The sequence below is a fragment of the Colossoma macropomum genome, unplaced genomic scaffold (genome assembly GCF_904425465.1).
Source record: "Colossoma macropomum unplaced genomic scaffold, Colossoma_macropomum, whole genome shotgun sequence".
NCBI classification, from domain to species: domain Eukaryota; kingdom Metazoa; phylum Chordata; class Actinopteri; order Characiformes; family Serrasalmidae; genus Colossoma; species Colossoma macropomum.
This window is the reverse complement of record NW_023494808.1, coordinates 14,069,080-14,090,623: the sequence shown is the minus strand read 5'-3', so window position 1 is coordinate 14,090,623 and position 21,544 is coordinate 14,069,080. Positions and strand designations below refer to the sequence as shown.

The 21,544-nt window shown below is 38.6% G+C and overlaps 2 protein-coding genes across 3 annotated transcripts; both read left to right on the top strand.

Annotated features, from left to right (window-relative positions):
- Nucleotides 1-6,061: 6,061 nt before the first annotated feature.
- On the top strand, nucleotides 6,062-10,206 carry LOC118797991 (trichohyalin-like). The gene is made up of 2 exons (XM_036557287.1): nucleotides 6,062-6,247; nucleotides 8,303-10,206. Exons 1-2 carry the CDS (start codon nucleotides 6,139-6,141, stop codon nucleotides 10,204-10,206), a joined length of 2,013 nt encoding a protein of 670 aa, XP_036413180.1. The 5' UTR covers nucleotides 6,062-6,138.
- Nucleotides 10,207-13,065: 2,859 nt separating this feature from the next.
- On the top strand, nucleotides 13,066-20,040 carry cunh7orf26 (chromosome unknown C7orf26 homolog). Of its 2 annotated transcripts, none has more exons than XM_036557786.1 (8): nucleotides 13,066-13,178; nucleotides 14,038-14,240; nucleotides 14,771-14,992; nucleotides 16,143-16,308; nucleotides 16,915-17,216; nucleotides 17,307-17,508; nucleotides 17,607-17,646; nucleotides 18,831-20,040. In XM_036557786.1, exons 2-8 carry the CDS (start codon nucleotides 14,043-14,045, stop codon nucleotides 19,126-19,128), a joined length of 1,428 nt encoding a protein of 475 aa, XP_036413679.1. In that variant the 5' UTR covers nucleotides 13,066-13,178; nucleotides 14,038-14,042; the 3' UTR covers nucleotides 19,129-20,040. The 2 variants fall into 2 exon arrangements, with proteins under 2 accessions (XP_036413679.1, XP_036413680.1); XM_036557787.1 differs by having other exon boundaries at nucleotides 13,071-13,178; nucleotides 14,041-14,240.
- Nucleotides 20,041-21,544: the final 1,504 nt, after the last annotated feature.

The following is a 21,544-nucleotide window of genomic DNA, read 5'->3' as shown; positions in this document are numbered from 1 at the left end:
GCCACCACCATACTTCACTGTTGGAATGGCTTTTGTTGAGAAATGGATTCAGTGTTCTGAATTTTGGCCAAAAAGCTCATTTTTTTCTCATCCAACAACAAAACCATATCTCACATTTTAGCTGGGTCATTCAGATGCTCTCTGACAAACTCTAGTGCTTTGACGTAGTCCTTGCTTTTGAGTAATGGTTTCTTTCTAGAAACCCTCCCATACTGCCCAGTTGTATGCAGAGCTCTTGATATCATTGACTAGTGCACCTTCACTCCAGTCTTGGCCACTGGACTGCAGCTCCTTAAAGTGATTGCTGTCCTCTCTGTGGCTTCCCTTACAAGTGACCTTCTTTGTCTGATGCCGAGTTTTGAGGGATGGCCTGGTCTAGGCAGTGCCTGGCTGGTATGATGTAGCTTCTGTTTCCTCAGAATTGATCCAACAGTGCTCACTGGAATATCCATAACACTTGTATGTTATATTGTTGCCAAACAAAGCAGACTTATCCTTTTAGTTACAAAGTGTGCAAACAGACATGCCTCTTAGATTCATCCATTTCCATGGATAGTGATGGAGTTAAATGAGAATTTCTAACATAGTCAAACATGATGATTAAAGAGAACATTATTGATTCTCTTGCTTGTAAGAGGCATACATAGGACAGGATTAAACATTCTGTGTGTTGGAAAATACCAGACGTTTTCTAAGCAGTAGAGGCCTAAGTGAACTTGTAAACCGCAAATTTGTAACTGAGTTGAGTAAGAACCTGGTAATACTGGGAGGTGCCAGGTGCCAAAAGAGTCAAATTGCCCTGTTAATTAGTGATTCAGATACAAAAGAGACAACTTGACCTTCTTTAATTAAGGGTTGAATTTAATTAAGTCCAAAAAAGTGATAAATCTTTGGTTTAATGATGGACAAAACAGTTTATGGCACATCAAAAGAGAGAGAAGGGGGATTACCTCATCTCTGAAAAGTGTATAAAAAAATGGAACTGTGTACATTGTATTTACATTTGGGTCCGGAACCAATTGCCCTGGCTGAATGCACTTTGCAGGAGCCTGTAATAAAGTTTGAAGCTTTTTTTCTTTTTCAAAATAATACAGCGTCTGACATCTTTTTGTAGATCTGAAATAGAATAATTATTAAATGCAGATAAATTGTAAGACTGTGAGATTAAATTAATGCTGTGTTATAAGTAATAGGGTTTGCTTAGGGCACGACAATAGACTGAGAGAACAAAAGTCACGGGCAAAACAAAAGAAGTGTGCTAGTGGAACTGCAGCTAACTGACTGACAAAAGTCTCTGACTGACAAGACAACTGGGCCATTGATTGACTAAATAACATTTTCCAGTAAAGCTATTTATAAACTCTGTCGCTGTATGTTTAGAAACTGTGGATTTACTGGATTCAGTCAAAGTCTTCACATTATAATGGAATAGGAGAGTTCACTCCTTGAAAAATGAATGAGAATGCTCATAATTCTCAATTTGCCATCTGTTTACAGGGAAAGTCCCACGTGCTGCAATAATCAGCTTGCTGGTAAAGGCACAAAAAAATGGTGGGGCATCACCTCAGTACTTTAAAAAAGGGGTGGGTCAAATCCTCACTCGCCCCTGTGGTTTCAACGGTCATGCTTTAGGTGTGAAATACTGCTTTGTGCTGACTTGCTTAGGTACCTACAATTGTAGGTGTGTTTACAACCTCCAGCAGAACATGTGGATTCAATGTGGTCATAACTTAATACAATATATTCACGTATGGTTAAGGTTGATTTTTTCTCTTCATTTTTCAGTGTCTGAATTTAGAATAATTCTGATGGGAAAGAATGGGCCAGTCAACAGCCATGTGGGAAACACCATTCTGGGAAGAGATGCATACGAGACTGACTCTCTTCCTTCAGTAAAACAGCACAGTGAGAGAGCCAGAGGAAAGGTGCAAGAAAGATACATCACACTCATCAATACACCTTGTCTGTTTGAAACTAACCTCGGTCAAGAGGAACTGACTTGGCGAGTGGAAGAGTCCTTGTCTCTGTGCGCTCCGGGACCTCATGTGATTGTTCTGATCCTACAGCCAGACAACTTCACTGAGATAGACCGAAACAGAGCACATACAGTTCTCAGATCTCTATCTGAAGAGGCCCGTAAGTACACCATGGTGCTATCAACACAAATCATGGAAATTGGCACCAGCGTAGATCCAGATGAGGAGAGCACTGTACAGAGGGTCATTATAGAATGCAGCAACAGATATTTGGAGCTAAGTAGATTTAGTCCTGCTGTGTTTGTGGAGATGCTGGAGGAGATAGTTCACGAGAATGGAGGAAGCCTGACCTGTGAAGTGTATAAGGAGGCTCCGCTTGCAACAGAACAAAGCGTGTCTTGGCACAGAACAGAAGAGCTGGAGGATGAGGAAGCAGAAGAACTGGAAGCACAGAAACATAAAGAAGCTAAAGAGCATACAGAACCAAAGAAACCCACAGGGAAGAAACATATGTTATTTAACAAAATTAAGAAACATTTATGTGGTAAGTAAAAGTTGCATAATAAAACACCTAAGGTGTTTATTTCAAATATTCATGACCAAGGAAATCAAATTGTTTACTTATTGCACTCTTTCCAGCCACTCAAAACATGTTTTAGATTTTGTATTATCATAGTTATTCCAGCTTTGCTTCAATTTCCAATTAACCCCCCCCCCACACACTTTGGAAAAAAATCTGATGTCAGAAGCCTGTATTATTAAAGAAATGGCCCATATGGTGCTTTCATTCACGTATGTCATGAAGTACAGAGACAAACTACAGTACAGTATATATACTAGCACTGTAGTCAAGACCACCAGAGGCAATCACATCCTGATATTGCAAAATGAGACCAAGTCAAGACCAAGACTTTGTAGTAGTTGAGTCCAAATCAAGACCAAGACTTTGTAGTGGTCAAGTCCAAATCAAGACCAAGACTTCGTAGTAGTCGAGTCCAAGTCAAGACCAAGACTTTTTAATAAACGAGTCAAACCCAAGACCTTGTAGTAGTTGAGTCCGAGTCAAGACCAAAACTTTGTCATAGTTGAGTCTGAGTCAAGACTGAGACCTAAACACATCAAGTCTGACTCAAGACCAAGATTTTGTAGTAGTTGACTCCAAGTCAAAACCGAGACAAGGAGTGGTGAGACCAAGACAAGACCGAGACTTTTTGTAGTCAAGTCCGAGTCAAGACCAAGACTTTTAAGTAGTTGAGTCCAAGTCTGACTCAGTGCTGAGACCTGAAGACATTGAGTCAGAGTCAAGACCAAGACTTTTAAGTAGTTGAGTCCAAGTCAAGACTGAGTCCAAGAATGGCAAGACCAAGACAAAACAAAGACTATTTAGTAGTTGAGTCTGAGTCAAGACTAACATTTTGTTGTAGTCGAGTCCAAGTCAAGACTGAGACCTGAACACTTAATGTCCAAATCAAGACTGAGCCCAGGAGTGGTGAGACCAAGACAAGACTGAGGCCATATAAATATTGTTTCAGAATATAAAAATAAAAAAAAGAATGTAGGAAAAAAAATAACATTTCTTTGTACCTCATTATAATTCATTATACATCATATAAGCTAATAAATAACATTATATTTTATGATTCATTTTGTTAAAGAATATGTAGCCTAAAAATATTATCAAGTATTATGATAGTTTTAGTCCAACTTTGCACTGTAACTTTTGGACGGAAATGATGGTGAGGTTATTCTCTGTCTGTTCTTCTCTAAATCTAATTCAGAATCACCACCTAAAGTCAACTCAATATAAACAGAATAACATGCTTCCGTTTTTATGATTAAATGAAAACAAGATGAAAACAGTTTCTGAATCCACCTTACCCTGAGACCAGAAATAAGACAGATTCCAAAAGATGTTGAGGCAGAGACAAGACAGAGACCTTTAATTTATGGTTAATTAAAACATACTGCTCCCAGGATTATGTGACATTTATTGCATGCAACCTATTGTTCTGTTGACAGAGCAGCATACATGCTACACAATCAAACATAGACACATGACGATAATAATAAGATAATACCAATAAGAATAATTATAATAAGACAACACCTGAATAGAAAACACCCCATCCAGATAGAAACCTTCATTTAAAAAAACAAACAAACATGCATGAAAGTACAATGAGAATCACAAGTGCTATTGGCTACATTAAAAATAGGCTATTTTTTGTCATTCATAGTCAGTTTTTTTATGAAATAATAAGAAACTAACTGTAACCTGGTTTAATATAATGAAGGATTGATTACTGATTAATGAAGGATAGATAAACTACAAACCCAATTGAGGTAGGTACAATGCACATAAAAACACAAAGCAGTGATTAGTAAATACATTTTTGGTCTATATTTGAATGAAAACAGTAGAAAGACAAGATATGTAATGTTTTATCCTATGAACTTCCTTGTTTTTGTAAATATTCGCTCATTCTGAAATAGATGCCTGTAGCTCATCCTAAAAAAGTTGGGACAGGGACAACTGTTAAATGTTCAGAAATCTTTTGAAGAGGTGATGTAATCCTGCTTGAGGTTAAAAGGAGCATCCAAAAAAAAAACTAGTCCTTTTATGAGCAAGGATGTTCATTCAAAAAGAGTGGCTCGTTATACGTTTGTGACTTCTCTCCCCAAACGTTCGTTAAGAGTTGCTAAAAGGAGTGGTGATGTAACACAGAGGTAAAAATGCTTCTGTACCAACGTTTTTGGAATGTGTTGCAGGCACTAAATTTGGAAGGAGCATATTTACAAATAAACAATGAAGTTCATAAGGTAAAATATCAAATGTTGTGTTTTTGTACTGTTTTCAATTTAGTACAGGTCAATTTCACACAGTGTTAAACCTTTCTGGAACTGGGTTTACAGAAACCCACTTTAAATGTCAAGTCAAGTCAAAGTTTATTTATATAGCACTTTTTGCAACAGGCGTTGTCACAAAGCAGCTTTACCGAAAACTCCGGGTCCAAGACCCCATGAGTGTCGCCAATGGCGACAGTGGCAAGGAAAAACTCCTTACGAGTAAAAGGAAGAAACCTTGAGAGGAACTCAAAAAGGGGAACCCATCCTCCTCTGGTTGACACCGGATAGTAAACAGCATTAGTAGAAAATATTAGAATACAAAAACAGGGAAAAACAGGTGGAGCAATGGTTAATTAGATAGTTGAATTCATGCAGCAGCAGCAGCAGCAGGGTCAGTTCATGCAGGTGATGTGCAGATCAGCCAACAGAGATGGAGCTGTGGTGACCCTAGCAGCTCTGGTTTCTCACATGTGGCAACTCAGGCAGACGTTGCTCAGGGGCTCAAATAAAGGGAGAGAGAGAGAGAGAGAGAGAGAGAGAAAGAAACTGATTAACAGGACAGGTCTGTTTATGGAGAGATAGTAGTGAGTTAATAGCGCAACAACTGTTAAATGTAGGTGTTAAATTGATGTCTAATATAAATAATGACTGTAATAAACTTTTGGAGATTTGGAATTTACTTTTGCAGCTGCAAGTTACTTACCATTGTGTAAAACCCTATATCATTTCTGTGTAGATTTCAAAATAATAAATAATTTGACAAAAATTATATTTTGTCATTTTAGCACCAAAACCAAGGTTGAACGTGATGCTGTTTGGAAGGGAAGAAGAAACAAAGGCATTGATATCTAATATTTTACTGGATAAAAATCCCAAATCTCACTTGGGCCAGAGACAAGTATGTATGAAGCAGAAGGCAGAAGTATCTGGACACCTGATTACCTTGATGGAGATTCCAACGCTCTGCAACATTCAGCTCTCAGAAGAGGAAGTAATGCAAAAGACTCGTATCTTTGTCTCTCAATGTGTTCCTGGAGTCCATGCCTTTCTCCTCATCATCCCTGAGGGCCGCCTCACTGATGAAGATAAAGGAGAAATGGAGAAGATCCAGAGAGTCTTTGGATCCAGGGTCAACAACCACATGATTGTTGTCATCGTTCAGCAATCTAATACCAACACGTTAGACGAGGCTGTTGAGGCTTGTATACAATCTTGGGGAAAACGACATATATTCTTCACTGCCAAGACAGACGTGCGGTCGCTGATTACATGTTGTGAGAAGCTACTAGCAGAGAACAAAGGTAGCCAGTACACCATGGACATGTATCTGGATGCCCAGGTCGAAACACAGCTGCAATACAAAAGAGAAATCGAACATCTGCGTCAAATAATCGCTGACCTGAAAAACAAGGACTACAAAGAAGGTAAGGCTTTGAATTTTTACAATAATAATCACAGTATTAAACATTAAGTATTCTTAGATCTTTCAGTATTTCAAGAATTCTGCAAACAAGCAGTTATTAAATGAAGTACTGTATGATGGTTGCCTTCCGCCCAATGACCGCTGGGATAGGCTCCAACTCCCCCCACGACCCAGAAGGATATACGGCTTAGAAAATGTGTGTGTGTGTGTGTGTGTGTGTGTGTGTGTGTGTCTGTATGATGGTTAATACTGTATAATTATTTGCCTTGATATTTGATCTCCACTTCATCATTTTAACTGGATTTTAACTTTATTAAACATTCATTCTCAGCTTGTCTGTCAGTATGGAATCATCTACAGCTCCATTCATCATTCTGGGCACATCTTAAAGTTTTATTACTGCTTCCTAGTGTCCGATTAATGACTTGAAATATAATGAAGTATATTGTTTTCCGATTTATATTTGTTTTCTTTTTTTTCTTGTTTGGAGAGCCACCAAACTGCTTGTACTCACGCAGGGCAGGTTCTTAAGCTCTAATCCACAGCAAAACTGACCCGCACTCCTCCTGTCATTTTTACATCCCTTGTTCCACCCATAGACTCCCGTTTATTTTCAACAACAACAAGCGCAACTTGGCAACCTTCTAACAACCACTGAGTATACACACCTAATGCCATAGCATCAAGCTTCAGCTCTCAGTGCAGTCACTCTGCATTTTCTTCAGGAAATACACTATTTTAGTTTCAAACTGCAGTCCCACAGTAAAAAAAACTATTAAAAAAATTATTCACATGCTTACATAAGATTACATTATTCTTCGTATTAAATTAGTTGTAGATTTGAACAGATCTATGGTTGAGGCCGTCAAGGATGAATGGAACCTTTTTTTTCTCCTTACTGCTTTTTAAAAAACGAGATTCTTTCTACTTTTTACTACACTCACGTTGTTTGAATTTATTCTGACACATTTTTTCTGCAAATGTTAATGCACCGTTACGTTACATTTCATTAACTTAAAAATTGAAAAAAAAATACATGTAGTAATTGAATCAACTAAGTCAGTATTTAGTAATACTCCTATTGGCAGTAATCATAGTTTACAAACACTTTTTACATCCAGCTTGGTGTCTTTGTGTTACTGTTTTAGGATATTTTTTTACCCACTCTTTGCACAACACTTCTAATTCTGCAGTATTATTTGGCTATCGAGAATGTGGACCCACATATTTTCAGTAAAGTCATTCCAAAAGCTTCAGCTCGTGTTCTTGAAGTGATCTCTTTTCTTGACTGTGTCACATTTGCTTCCAGAATTTGTTGATATTTCTTCCATGTTCCATCATTCTTTCCTGAGCCACACAACCCCAAAGCATAATAGATGTACCTGTGTGCTTAACACCTGGCAAGGTGTACTTTTCATCAAATGCTTGCAGCAAAGAGTTAGATTTTTACTTCACTTCATGATTTTTACTACTTTCTAGATGTTGTGTTGCATACTTCACACATTAACATTGTGAGGATGTCACAAGTAAGGTGTTCTTTTGGTGATTCTTCCATGCAGATCACATTTGTGCTACAGTAGAACAGTGTATCATCACTCCTGTGTTAGCTAAACCTGCCTGCAGGTCCTTTGCTGTCATATGGGGGTTTTGCTTTGCCTTTCTGGAAAGCATCAGAGCAGTTCCATCTGAGAGTTTTCTTGTTCTTCCAGATCTTGCCTTGACCTCCACAGTTCTCTTTAACTGTGAGGTCTTAATGACATTTTGGACAGGGGAAATCGCAAGCTGGAAGTGTTTTAATATCTTTATATAGCCTTCTTTTGCTTTGTAGGCATCAGTTAGCTTCATTTATCAATCCTCTGCCAGCTGTTTAGAGGAGCCCAAAGTTGTTGAGTGTGCATACAGAGTTTCATGGTTCACTAGATATCTCTGCAGTTATCAACTGATCAATACATGAAGAAGCACTGTTCTTTGGAACATATTTGTAAAACCTTAATTATACTTACCAAGATACCACTTTTGGGGAAAAATTAACAAGGGCCTCTCTCTGTTTGTGCAGGTTCATCAAAAAGCCCTGGCGATACTCTGCGAATTGTCCTGCTGGGGAAGACTGGAGTTGGGAAGAGCGCAACTGGAAACACCATCTTAGGAAAAGATGTGTTCATGGAAGACCTGTCAGATGCATCAGTTACCGTTTTGTGTCAGAAAGAGACGGTTGAAATCAACAGGAGGCAGATAACTGTGATTGACACTCCAGGGTTGTTTGATACGAGTGTTTCTAATGTTGAAATCACTAAAGAAATCACTAAGTGCATCTCCATGGCTGCGCCAGGTCCACATGTGTTTCTGCTGATGCTGAAAGTGGGACAACGTTTCACACAAGAGGAGAAAGACACGGTGAATATGATCAAGGAAACTTTTGGTGAGAAATGTAAAATGTACACTATGGTGCTTTTCACCAGAGGAGATGAGCTGAAAGGAAAAACAATTGAACAGTATGTAGATAAGGCTATACCAGATTTAAAGAAGATGTTGTATGAATTTGGTAACAGATTTCATGTTTTCAACAACACCAATAAAAGCAGCTATGCTCAGGTCACTGCTCTACTGGATAAAATCGACTCCATGGTGGCGGTAAATGCAGGAAGTTGCTACACTAATGAGATGTTTGAGCGGGTAGAGAAAGACCTACAGGAAGAACAGAAGAGAATACTGAAGGAAAGAGAGGAGGAGATAGAGAAAGTGAAAAAAGAAATGAAGGCCAAATATGACAATGACATTGAGGCAATGAAGAGGACCATTGAGGAAGAGAGACAGAAACAAGAGACGGAAAGGAAAATAAAGGAGGCTGAATTTAAAAACAGAGAAGAGCAACTCAAACAAGAAATGGAGAAAAGAGAGCAGTTAGGGAGAGAGGAATATAGGAAAAGAAGAGAAGAAGATGAAAAAAGGATGAAGGAGTGGATGGCTGAGATAAACAGAGAAAGAGAGGAGAACAAAAAACAGTGGGAGAGACAAAGGGAGGAAGATCAGAGGCGGAGAGATGAAGAGGACAAGGAAAGAAAGAGGAAAGAAGAAGAAAGGGAGGAAGAGCAGAAAGAGGAGAAAGAGAAGTTTGAGAGAGACAAAGAGGATATGAAAAAGCGTGAAAATGAAGCACTGATGAAATTACAGCAGGAGTTTGAACAAAAGGCAGCAGAGGAGGAGAAAAGACGGAAGAACTTAGAGGAGAGGATCAAATATGCTGAGGAAAGTAAAAGGAAGGAGCTGCAACAGCTACAGTTACATCAGCAGCAGAAGTGGGAGTGGAGGATGCAGGAGGAGGCGAAGAGGAAAGAGGAACAACAGAAATCCTGGGAGAAAAAGATTGCGTCTATGGAGGAAGGTTGGCATCTACAGCAGATTAGGAAGGAAAAACAGTATGAGTGGCAAAAGCAAAAAGAAAAGGAGGAGAGAGATTTAAAAGAAAAGGAGAGAAAGGAGAAGGAAGAGCAAGAGAAGAAAAGAATAGAGAATGAGGCCAATGAAAAGATAAGGCTGTTGAAAGAACAACAGCAGGCACAAAGAGAGAGGGAGGAGAAAGAAAGAAAAGAAAAAGACGAACAGCTCAGGAAGGAAATGGAGGAGCAACTGCGGGTGCAACAGGAGGCCTTTAGAAAAGAGAGGGAGGACGTGGAGAAGATACGCACTGAGGTTGAAAAAAGAAACCTTGACTTCATTAAAGAGACGCACGACAGAGAGATGGAGAACTTGAGGAGACAGACTGAACTAGCAGCAAGAGCACAAGCTGAGAAAGAGTTCTGCGCCAAACTCGATGAAAAAGTTAAGGAGGCCAAAAAGAAAGGATTTCATGAGGGCTGTGCAAAAGTGGAGTCGGAACGAACAAAGCCAGGCAGAGACGTAGACAGATTCGTAAACTGGATTTGTGGGTCAGAAAAGCATGAAGCCAAAAAAGACGAGTGAAATTATTTACTTTTCCTTTTTAAATACTCATTGTGTATTAAATAAACCATTTTCATCAGATACACCAGTTTATTTTCTCTTTTACACACACTCTTCTTCTTCCTGGCGGCTTTGAAAACAATCATCACTCCACAAGATCCTCTAATAACCTCCACACAGCTTGCTTTAGGACGTCACTTGGACAGTTTACACTTTCTCATCAAGGGGCCTTCAATCTGGAACTGTCTGCCACCTCATCTAACAACTGTACCTGCCTTATCAGCTTCAAAAGAACAGGTTAAATCTCATCTACTCTCATCTACTTAAATGTAAACACCTATGTTTTTTTGTGATTTTGTGTTTGTTTTTTTATTTAATTTAATGTATTTTTTTTGTTTTGTTCTTTGTTGCTTGTATTTGCTATACCTTTTTGTGCAAATAATAAAATGAAAAATAAAATGAAACAATGCATTTGTGAATTTCATTATGCGTGAATGTTGCTGTTACACTGTTCATCAAAAGTTGACGGACACTTTGCCTCCTTTCATGTTTGATTTTGACTGTTATACCTAGAAATGATAACATAAACCAGCCATTTACTATTTTGGTCTAATTTACATATAATCCGCATAGAGTGCTTTGTTCACGTCTGTCTTAGTACCTGAATAAATGCGTGGAGAAACATAAGGAGTGAAGGTTCTTTCAGGCAGAACTGATTATAGTCTTGTGAGGCCCCTGGGCATCAGCATCTCTGAAGGCCCCCTGGAACTCTACCTGACATTTAAGAAGCAAATAGTAAATTAAAAAGGTGCAAAAAAGTGACTTTAAACAATAGTTGACATTCGTGTTCATTTTAATGCAACAACAAAATTCCATGACTCAATAACAGTCTAAAACCTGGAGAAGATTCCTCCGTTCACTTGTTATCTACATTTGTAGTGGATTGCTCCAAGTATTTGAGGCACGAAAGGGTCACTGAATTGTTCGATGACTATGGAAATGATTTAAATCATATGGCCTTCACACTCACCAGATCTCAACCTCGTTGTACACTGATGAGAGATTTTGGACCACTCACATCAGATCTCATCTTCAGAAGAGCAAGTGAGGGAATATGTTTTGGGGTAAATGTTCTGGTGGCTCTAGTTGACATTTTGTGTTGGTTTTACCTCTAACCTGTCTGCAAGAATTTGGTCTTTGCTGAACCTTCTGCTAAGGTTTATGCAAACTTGCTGACATGTTTCAACGATTTTTTGTGTGTTTGTTTTTTTTTTTTAATTCTTTGTCAGTTTCCTTCATAGTTGATTGCTGGAGGCTCAGTGCTGAGAGAAAGTAAGTATAACCTATGAAACAGTGCTTTTTTCAACATATCTGCATGAAAGACTATTTTAGTAGTGGGCTGTATGGCCAAAAATGTATATCATGGTGTAATTAAAAGGAGGCCTATGGATAAATCAATGATCAGCAAACTAACAAAAGCAAGAGCAAAGTGAAAAGCAGTTCCCCTAGAGAGTCCCACTGTAACAAGAATACAAAAACTGAACAAGAGCAAGAGGCTACATGGAGGGGGAGTTGGAACCATTGACTGTTTATATGATATGTAGGTCATATAGGTCAGGGAACTGGAATGGCCATGTCAAAAGTTTAATTCTGTCTTCATTTAACCATTTTTGTGTGGATTTAAATATATGTTAAGGATCATAGTCCTGCTGAAAGATCCAACCCTGACCCAGTTTTAGCCTTTATTCAAGGCAGCCATACTTTCATTTAAAATCTCCTGGTATTTCATGGAGTTCATGATGCCATGAATCCTAAGGTTCCCTAGGTCTTTGGAAGACAAATAGCCCCAAAGCATCACAGACCCTCCACCACATTTAATAGTGGGGAGTATTATTTCCTGAAGTGAAAGAAGTGAAATATTAACAGGAACATGCGTAGTTAGTTCATAAGAATTTCTAGGGGTGCCAATAATTGTCTACCTGTGGTTTTGTTTTTTTTAAATAGGGTTTTTGATTTCTAACTAATTAAAGATTTTTTTTTTTTCATATTTTCAGTGCAGGATTGAGCTAATTAATCTTTACAAAAGGTGCTAGTAATTATGGAGCTGACTGTATATGATATAAACATTGAAAAATGCAGCTACTGTTGCTGTCTCTGCACATCAGTAATGAAAATCAGAAACCGTAACCAACCTATGTGATTTTCATGTTTGGGTTGACGTTCACATGATGAAAACAATGTTACTGAATTACTGAAAGTAATAAATACACTTTGCTGAAGCACATAATTAAAAAAAAAAAAGAAGACCAAGAAAGCTCAGGGTTTTACAGTATTTAAAGCTTTACAGTAATGTACAGTTTTCAGTGCTTTAGTGTTCTTCGGTGCTTTAGTGTTCTTCTTATATATATATATATATATATATATATATATATATATATATATATATATACCTTTTTGAGCGATTTTTTAGTACCTCATACGTATTAAAAACCTCAAATAAAAAGTAAAGTTAATATAATGCAATAATACAAAAACAAAGTAATTTTTTTACTTTGTTTTTGTTATATAATTATATAAGTTATAAAAAATCAGGCATTTTTGTGTGTCACACACCCTCATCCCATGTAGCGCATGTCTATTGGTTGATGTATTAGTTTAAAAAAAAAATTAGCTTTGAGAAGTTAAGCTTCCACATTCAATAATGCTCTACAAACAAACCATTTCACACGAAAACCAGCCTGAATGACTTTGTTTATATCTCCATCACTGAATTATGCAGAAAACGAAATTTTGAAAAACTCCCCTTTAAAGAACATAAACCCAGAACCGTCTGAACACCGGTCTCCCCTCACTGTACAGCGCCGTAGCGGTGTGTTGTGAAGTTTGTCCACCATGTGTTGCCGTAGTTATTGTTTAACCGGACGGCTGGATGTGTTTTAGCAGATCCGCGGCTGGGAGAAATAAATGGAATAAACAGAGAAAAGCACGCTGAGGTGTGGATTAAATGTTCAAAATCCGTTTATCAGCCGCTTCAGCGGGTTAAATTTCACATTTGCCTTCTAGTTCCGTCCGAAGAAGCGCTGAGAGAGCGAGCTAAGCTAAGCTAAGCTAACTAGTTACCGTTAACGGTAGATACATCTTCGGCGGCGTCGTTAGCTCTAGCTAACGTAGCTAACCTGTGGGCTTCGAGGGAGAAGTTACTCGCTTTTCTTCTCAAAACTCCTTTTTCTGTTTAGTCACGAAGGTATAAGACAAAGATAACGTTAATTTAATTAATGAAATACAGTTTCACATCATTGTCGACGTATTAAGTTGTATAGTTACAAAGCTGTTAAAGTTACAACGTCCAGTAAAATTAGCCTGTTGGTGTCGGTGTGGACACTTAATGGCATATGGCAAGTTAATATCGGGATTTTAGTGACCAAATACAATAGATAGTAGGTACACAGATCGATAGATAGGTGCCGTTATAGTGTATAATAATATACTTTGTGTACAGTTAACAGCTGGTCTCATTGATGTGTTATGATGACAGTTTCCTTCAATTTTACTGCTCGACATAGTTTGACAGTGGACAGAAACGTTATAGCTTTATACCTGCCTGGTAAATAGAATAGATATAGTCGTATAAAAATAAAAAATAAAGCACTCAGCCTTTTGTTCAATTGTCTAACCAGACTTAATCAGGTAATCACATAGATCACATCTGTTGGTCACTAGAACAGTGTTTTCTCACTACACTACCTCATTCAGCTGAAGAAGGCCGTAGTAACTCACTAATGTGACTCGAGCACCTTGACTGGAGTTGAGATATGTGTGTTAACAAAACTATATTTTTTTTCCTGTTTCCAGCAGCCATGAGTGACATTCGCCATGCTTTGCTGCGGCGCGACCCGCTGAGCGCGGCCAAGGAGGTGCTCTACCATCTGGACATATCGCTGGGCAGCGCCCTGCAGAGTGCCCCAGGACCAGCACCGGGCCTGGACAAGAGTACCGTGGACCTGGTGGAAGAGTTCATCTTCCAGGTGTCCAAAGACAGGAATGTACAGCGAAAGGTGAGGGGAGAGTGAAGCCCTAATTCCTCCGGTCCTCATCAAAATCCACACTTTGGTGACCTGTAGGCCAAAAGACCTCGAGGGCTTTAGATTTGAAAGGGTGCAGTTGGGTAGAATCGTGTGACCTGCAGGCCCCACATGTGCCACAATCACTGTATCAGTCACACTCAAATGGGAGTTAGATGTCTTTGTATTTCAATGCCTATATTTTTATGCAACATTATTTTCAGTAGGCTTTTGCAAAGGATTTCAGAGCATCAGAGTATTTTTAATAGAGTAGTGGAAACTATTCCAGTCTATATTTGCATGTCTGATATCACAAATATTTTTATAGTATAAAATCCAACTGTATTAGATTCAGAGTGCATATAGTCATGCAACTGATGAGGCAGCACTAATATGCAGATTGTGATGCTTATAATATATTTTGCAATAGTAAGAGATTGTCTGGGCCACTTACAGTGCCGTAGCGGTTTAGTCTCTGTTATATGTTTATTAATCTGTTTGATTTATTGATTTATGATTGACAGAGAATGAGCTGTGTTCAGGAGCTGCAGCTCCTGGAGATCATGTGCAGCTACTTCCAAGAGCAGAGCAAGGATGCCATCCGGCAGGTCATCTTCTCTGCCCTTTTCGGTCTTCAAGGCAACAAGGCTGACGAGAGCCGCATGTCCATGCTGGGCAAGCTGGTGTCGATGGCGATTGCTGTCTGTCGGGTGCCGATCCTAGACTGTGCTGCCACCTGGCTACAGGTGGGTCAGTACAGCAGATTGTCACTGCTGTATTTCATTTAGTCTTACAGGTTTGGTACTCATTTGTTTGTGTACCCAATAAAACCACTGGCTAGTGCAGCTGTGAGCGCTGCTGCTGTAGCTGGTTTGAGACCCAGCTACATGCCATAGATAGAAACATTAATCTATCATTAATCATCATATAATAAAGAAAGAAAGGCAGTTGGTCTCAGCGGAGGGAGAGAAAAATTATACATTTTCTGAAATTTTAGGTGATAAAGTAGTGTTGTTTTATGATTATAATTAACATCATCTAATATGTATACTAAAAATGTAATTATTTATATTTGTAGACCAGACTATGTAGGATGGCATCTAGAGCTGAAAGGTTAATCTTTTTATATTGAAATTGCAATTTTCAAATCACAAGAGCTGCAATTTATTTAAATTATAGCCTTCATTATCAACAACATTGTCTTACATTTTCAATGGGGAAATTTAACCTTATAACACAGCTTTTGAACTGCCTGTAGATAAAGGCTTAAGCCAGAAAAGGTGGATATTCTTGGCCAAAAAAAACAGCCTGAACATAAATTTATAGAAAATATTCACAGTTTAAATTGTAATCGCAGTATTAGTCAGAAAAATCACAATTAGATATTTTCCTTAAATTGTTAAGCCCTAATGAGGTCATTGCGTTGTTAGTCCACAAGATGGTGCTGTTTTTTTCCCTTTCTTTCTGGTTTTCTAAGGCTTCAGTCAATGATGTTTTGATTCAGTGAATAAGATTTAAGTATGATACGCAAAAAGTGTAACATTTATTAGCAGAAAGTACAATATTTTATATTGTAATTGTTTGTAAAAATTGATATAGAATTGTATCATGGCACACATTTTGTGATAGAGGGTCTCTAGTGACTCCCATGTCCCTCTGTTGAATTAGAGTTTAGGTAATATCTACTAAAACCCTGCTTCCTGAGGCTGCACAGGCATTTGCTAATGCCAGTGGGCTTGTTAGATCAGTAGAAAAACAAAGGGGTGAATAGAGATAAAAAAGACTATTATTTTATGGTTTTAGTTTAGTGTTTACTCGAGTAGTAGTTGTCAGGAATTTTGTGAAGTAGCATTACTGAAGTGTTAATACATTATTTTCTTGTGTCCACGTGTGCAGCGTACACACTCTGCGTGGTGTGTCCGACTGGCGCGGGTATTGGTGGACGATTACTGTATGTTGGTGCCCTGCTCCATCTCCACCCTGCAGAACATCTGCTCGGCCAGCCCTCGCTTCTGCTGTCAGCTCATCACTGCAGTCACGGCCCTGTACGATCTCTCCTCAGGTACCTGCCATCGCTTTTAGGTTGGGCATTGTACTCTGTGAACTATAATTTATGTTTCTAATAATGCTCTTATGTCATATTGCTGCAAAATACCCACAGAGCACTAAGGCATGGAGTTTGCTTAAACAGAAATATAAATCAGTATGTTAGTTTAACTTTTTTTGAGGCAGACCCATATTAATAGTTACCATCTAATACTTGATTTGGCTCATTAATACCTCAGTAAGGTTTGTAGGTGGTAGCATTGTTTATTTGTATTAATTACAGAGCTGGTTTCCTGAACAGGGATTAAGCCTCTTAATGGAGAATCTCTATTTAGAATGCTGCTTAATCCCTGTCTGGAGATACTGTCCCCTAATTTTTACAAGCAAAAGCATGCTTATTGCACAGAATAAACATTTTTAAACAATTTTCTGGTTCAGAATTACTGTGGTTTGACAAAAGAACCACAGCCTTGAAAATCGGACACCTTATAGATCACTGTAATTATTCCTATACTAATTTACCAGGGGGAATTAATTTTTACACCCAGTAATGATATGTTTAATTACTTTAAACACAACGTACAGATTCTCTAACCTCCCTTCCCCCTCTTTTTGTCTTTAGATGAGCTAACACCACCCCCTGCCCTTTTGGAGATGGTGGTTGGTTGGATCACAGAAGACCCCAGATTACTCCTGCTCACCTTTATCAACACGCCTCTCACATCTAGCTTACCAATCGGCTGCCTGGAAGTCACGCCTCTCATGGGCCTCCTCCGATGGTGCGTGAAGGCACCGCTAGCCTATCAGAGAGGCCGAAAGTCAACGGTGACCAACGGCCACGTGGATACAGAAAAAGTGGGAGAATGTGAGGAGCTGTACTCCAAACTCCACCTGAGCGTTCTTCAAGTCTTTCTCATGTTACAGGTGCTTTCCTATGTGCAGACTAAAAGTTAGTGAATTTCCTAAATGCTTTAAAAGCATTTGATCAAAATGTTGTTTTTCTTGCCCTTAAAGGTCCACCTTACAGAACAGAATCTGCTTGGACGGCTAGCTGTATTGCAGGCAGAGTCTGTTGCTGTCCTTGTCGAGGAAGTGAGTCGTTTAGTGGACGAGCTTAACCCTCTCCATGCCGCCAATGAAATCCAGCTGGCTCTGGATAGGCTGGCCCAAGCCCTACAAGTCGCCATGGCAACAGGAGCCTTGTTATGTACCAGAGGTGGGTGAGGCAGAAAAAAGTGGGATTTTTTTTTTTGTCATTTAATGACATTCGTAATAATATCTAAATTATTTTTTATTTTGTTATTTGTTCTTTAGAGGACCTGCGGACTCTGTGCTCAAGACTGCCTCACAACAAGTAAGTTAAAATAGACTCAGTCAGTAGCGTCAATAGTGCCAGAAGACACCTTTACAGCAAGGCTGCCCGTCCGTACTCCTGGAGATTTATACTCCTACAAAGTTTAGTTCTAATCCTGACTTAATTACCTCTTATGTTCACATGACTTGTATCTGGATTGTAACCTGATAAGATTTTGAACACACTTGGTATTTTGTCTCCAGTTAGTGAGGTTGAAATCTGATTGATATATGGCAGAATGCAAATCAACCAATATGCAACAACCAGTTGCCTGTATTGTTCCACCTTTTTCAAGCGAAAAAAAAACACCCCCTGGTTGGTGTAGTGTAGTGGGTAACACCTCTGCCTTCTATGCTGTAGACTGGGGTTCAGTCCCCTGCCTGGGTAAGCACACTACACTATACCAGTAAGAGTCCTTGGGCAGGACTCCTAACACTACCTTCACCTGCTTGTGTAAAATGATCAAATTGTGAGGCGCTCTGGATAAGAGCGTCTGCCAAATGCCATGTATGTAAGTGATGGATGGTTTTGCATTCCATTGTTCATTTCCTTACACTGACTTTACACCAATGTTTACAAGAAGACAACTGTTTAGAACTGTGCTTTTGGGCTTGCTTGATAATTTATGCTGAGCGCTATTTGGTGGATTTATTTCAGTTGTATTTTATTTCCTTATATTCTTTACTAAATAATGCAGTTTTTAAAAATAATCTATTGAAAATGTGTTTAAAATTTGAATATATTTGAATATTTGACCGACAAACAAGGGGCGTGAATGACAGCCCTAGTGTCCTTACAGTAGGGGTTTTGGTCGTTGAAGGTGGCTTGTAGAGACGGGTGCATTTGTACTTGTATAACATCTGGCTACATATGTCTCCGACCACCTTATTAGCTGGTTTGAGCGATCAGATTTTATTCAGTCTTAAATGCACCTCGTGGATAATCTCTATTTTATATCTTGATACTCAAAATGCAGTGGGGTCTTAGATTAGGTCTGGAACTAAACTTTCACAATATGTAGATCTCCAGCTGTTTTACAGCTTCCCTCAAACTAACTATTTGTAATATCAAGTGAAAACTTTGATAATGCAAACTGTATCAAGAAGAGCAACTTGGGCTGTGAGCTTGTAGATTAATACAGTTTGTATTGAAGTAATAACTGTTCTGCTATATGTTTTCTACAGTCTTTTACAGCTGGTCATGTCCGGTCCTGTCGTCCAGCCTCCACCACACAGCGGACCCTTCCAGCCGAGCCTCTATCCCTACATCCATCCTGCTCGGCCTTCTCCTCTCTCACCCCACGCCACACACCAAGCAGCCCTCTCCTCTCCACACGCCGCCCACCCAGCCCTCTCTCCACTCCCCACACATCCAGCCCTGTCACCACACCGCCCCTTAACACCTCATACTGCACACTCCCCCCTCCCACCACACGCCTTCCATCCTGCCGCCATGGCCTTCCCCTACCGGCCCATCCGCTAACCCAGCAAAGGGGTATTGGACTTTCAGAGGTGGAGAAGAAATGGATTTATGAGGGTTTGAATGACCTTACTGGGGAAAAATGTGGACGGGGAAATGACCTGATGTGTTCTTCAAGTTTGAGAATGAACTGTGATTTTCTTTTTTAACTGCTGAAAAGCATTTACCATAAACATCCCACCCTATATTTTCTCTAGGCACTTCGATGAATTAAGCTAATGGTTATTCATGTTTTTATACCAATTTGGAAGTGCCACAGATTGAACACCTGTTTACTTTGGTTTGTTCAACTATGTTTATAGGGAATTAAATCATTGAAACATTTTGAATAATGTGAAAAATCTGTTGTTTTTGTATATTCCACAAAAAGATGTCCAATTATGGTTTAGTTAGGATGCTTTAAAATGTTTCAGAAGACTTTGAGATGTAGCACTGCTAACAGTTTTTATACTTTTTCAGCCTTTGGTTTCAAAGTTTCAAGTCTTGAGTTTTTAATGATGTTAAAAACAGCTGGGCTGGTTGTAACACCACAAAGCTCACCTGTTGGTTAGTCTAGCATAACGACAACCCTATTCAGGAAAAAACTGTAATTTGTAATAATAAATAAATAATTCCAGGAAAAAACACAATGCTGCTAGTTTACTGGTAATAATCTACTCTCTTGCCTCATTTAGATAATTCATGGAACCATCACAGAGACATAACAGGGCTTAACTTTTTCTTAACTCTAAATGGATATAAAGTTGAATGACATTTAAATTGGTCTCAGCTGCTTGTAGGCTGACCTAGACAGGAAATTTCCTTTAGCTTTTTTATGGTGTTTATTTGGGAATAAACAAACAAACAGACTTGTACTTCATTTTTATGTGCCCCCTAATGGCTTTGTCTCCATTAAAGATATTTTCATGCAGTTTATATACGAGTACTGTATATCTGTAAAGAACAAACTTGCTGTGGCCACTGAACATCACTGTATTCCAAACACAGATCAGACTCTCTAGACTGAAACACTGACAGCAGCAGCTGGTCTGATTTAGCATTTTTTTTTCCCCCAAAAAAGCCTGATTTGTTACTGTCAACTTGCACTTGTCCTCCATATATTGTTTATTCCTGCTATTAGGTGAACTATTATCTCAAAATATCAACTTACTATGTTCAAATAATAACCATGTTGAAATACATGTCATAACAATCATTAGTGTCTCAAATTTTTTTTTGATGTAGTTTTCATTAAAAAAATTGACTTATTTCATAAGTCAATTTTTTCAGATAATGGGTTGATATTTCAAAATATTAAGTTAATATTAAAAGATAGGCATATATGAAGGATGTGCATTAGGGCTGGGGGATAAGGCAAAATTATAATATCATGGTACTTTAAGAACTTTTTAAGATACACAATGACACTATTTTTTCTGACATCTAATAAGTTGAAACAAAAAAAACTGCCACATTTAAAAAAATACTATTAAAAATAAATATAATCACCTGCATTAAACATTTTACATCCTGCGTTGCAATAATTCCAACTAAACAGTACGGTTTATGCTCTCTTTGTAATGAAATATGCAGCTGATCAGTGTCTAAGTACTTAAAAAGAAGCATATTGTGGTAAAATGTATCACGATTATGATAAATAGTCTTATTGCCCAGCCTGAGTGTGTATGCACAAAAATATTGCTGACTAACTATCACTGTATACTGATATTACTGAAAGTGCAACTACTCTGCGCACTCTGGAGGTGGTGTGAGCATGTTTTGGTGGAGGATGGGAAATACTGACATCTTGTGGAAATTAGAGGTACTTCAGAATTCACTGGAATTGTGGCTTTTTACTTAGTCTGTTCATGACTGAACGCAGCCAAAGCACAGAGAAGATGACGTGTTTTAAACTGGTAGCCAAGTTGAATGTAATTTTCGCTGCATAATATTTTTATTGTGTAGATCAGGGATGCACAACTCTGGTCCTGGAGGGCTGGAGTCCAACAGTTTGGAGGGTTGAACTGATCAGCATGCACTGCTGTAGTGTAGTGTAGTGCAGAGTGAGCACTAACTGGACGTGAGCATATGTTCATTTGCAGGAGGAGGAATGGCTATTAAAGGGTTCATTATGGGCTTTTTCTAGCCTTTTTATAGGCACCCATGGGAGTGGCTGTATGTGTGTGTACGCTGTTCCACATCTACACTGACTACATCATATTTGTTCTGATTCATGATGAGTAAAAAGTGTCTGATTTCTAATAAATCTGACAAAAAAGTGTATGGACACACTTAGAAACCTGTATGTATCTTGGAACTTATTTTAAATAAGTATCTTAAAAAAAAGGATTTTTTTCAGATATTAGGTTACTTCTTAAAAATATTTTAGGAGATTAAGCCCATATTTTGTTAAAAAGACACTCTTTTTCAGAAAATAAGT